The following is a 1,225-nucleotide window of genomic DNA, read 5'->3' as shown; positions in this document are numbered from 1 at the left end:
GTCCTCGGCACGGGCAGCTCGGGGGGCTGGTGGCTCCCTGCCCTGCACCCCACCCCTCCGTCCCGGCACCCAGATAAGAGCAGCTGCTGGCAGCACCCATTTCCCGCTGCGCGGCGTGGGTGGGAGAGCTGGCTGGGACCATGGCCATGGTGACGGTGAACCTCCACGCCGTGACCTCCTGGGTGGGCATCGCCCGGCTCTTTGCCGTCGTGCTGTCCTGCATCGCCTTCAGCTTGGTGGCCTCCACTGGGGACTTCGAGGATTCCTACGGGACGTGGTGCATGTTCACCTGGTGCTTCTGCTTCGCCGTGACGCTGCTGGTGCTGGTGCTGGAGCTGCTGGAGCTCTACCCCAAGCTGCCGCTCTCCTGGGATGACTTCACCTCGGCTTTCTCCATGCTGGCGGCGCTGATGGTCTTCACCACCTCCGTGGTCTTCCCCTCCATCTTCATCAGCAGCCCCTGCAGCAGCAGCAAGTGTGCCCGGCAGGCCGCGGCCACCACTGTCTCCTTCCTCTGCTTCTTTGCCTACGCCCTCGAGGTGGGGCTCACCCGCGCCAAGCCAGGGGACATCTCCAGCTTCCTCTCCACCGTGCCCGGGCTCCTCAAGGTGTTTGAAGCCTACGTGGCCTGTCTCATCTTCTCCTTGCTGGATACCTACAGTTCGAAAGGTGGCCTGCAGTGGTGTGTGGCCGTCTACTCCATCTGCTTCATCGTCACCCTCATCATCATCATCATCACCATCGGCCGGTGCATCACCTACATACCCTGCCCACTGGAGAAGATGCTGGTGGGCTACAACACCCTGGCCCTGATGATGTACATCACCGCCACTGTCCTCTGGCCCCTCTACAGCTTCCAGGGGGGGAACCGCCCCAACACCTGCGGCAGGAACTGCTTGTGGGACAAGGACCTGGGGGTCACCTTCCTCACCATCTTCAACCTCATCGCCTACTTGGTGGACCTGGTCTACTCCACCAGGATGGTCTTCATCAGGGCACCTCCTTAAGGGCTCCGGGCGGCCCCAGTGGGGCGAGGGGTGGTGGGACGTGGCTGGGTGCCAGTGCCAGTGCCGGTGCGGGGCTGCCGGTGGAGCTGAGGAAGAGGCCGGACGCCTCGGAAAGCTCCTTCTCCCCGCGCCGGAGCGGAGAGCTGCAGGGTGCTCCCGGGGGTGCGCTCAGCCCCGCGCACCACAGGGTGCCCAGCTGGGGGGGGCCGGGGGGCCAG

At 65.2% G+C, this 1,225-nt stretch overlaps 1 protein-coding gene across 1 annotated transcript; it reads left to right on the top strand.

The window, feature by feature from the left end:
• The first annotated feature begins 140 nt into the window (after positions 1-140).
• On the top strand, positions 141-1,007 carry MYADM (myeloid associated differentiation marker). The gene has a single exon (XM_009278479.1). It carries the CDS (start codon positions 141-143, stop codon positions 1,005-1,007), a length of 867 nt encoding a protein of 288 aa, XP_009276754.1.
• The last annotated feature ends 218 nt before the right edge of the window (positions 1,008-1,225 follow it).

Source organism: Aptenodytes forsteri, unplaced genomic scaffold (genome assembly GCF_000699145.1).
Source record: "Aptenodytes forsteri isolate BGI_AS27 unplaced genomic scaffold, ASM69914v1 Scaffold26, whole genome shotgun sequence".
NCBI lineage: Eukaryota > Metazoa > Chordata > Aves > Sphenisciformes > Spheniscidae > Aptenodytes > Aptenodytes forsteri.
The sequence above is the reverse complement of the archived record's forward strand: the minus strand, read 5'-3'. Positions and strand labels throughout refer to the sequence as shown.

What these genes read in the sequence shown, in the direction of transcription:
- MYADM (XM_009278479.1), top strand. Translation starts at nt 141, where the DNA reads ATGGCCATGGTGACGGTGAACCTCCACGCCGTGACCTCCTGGGTGGGC.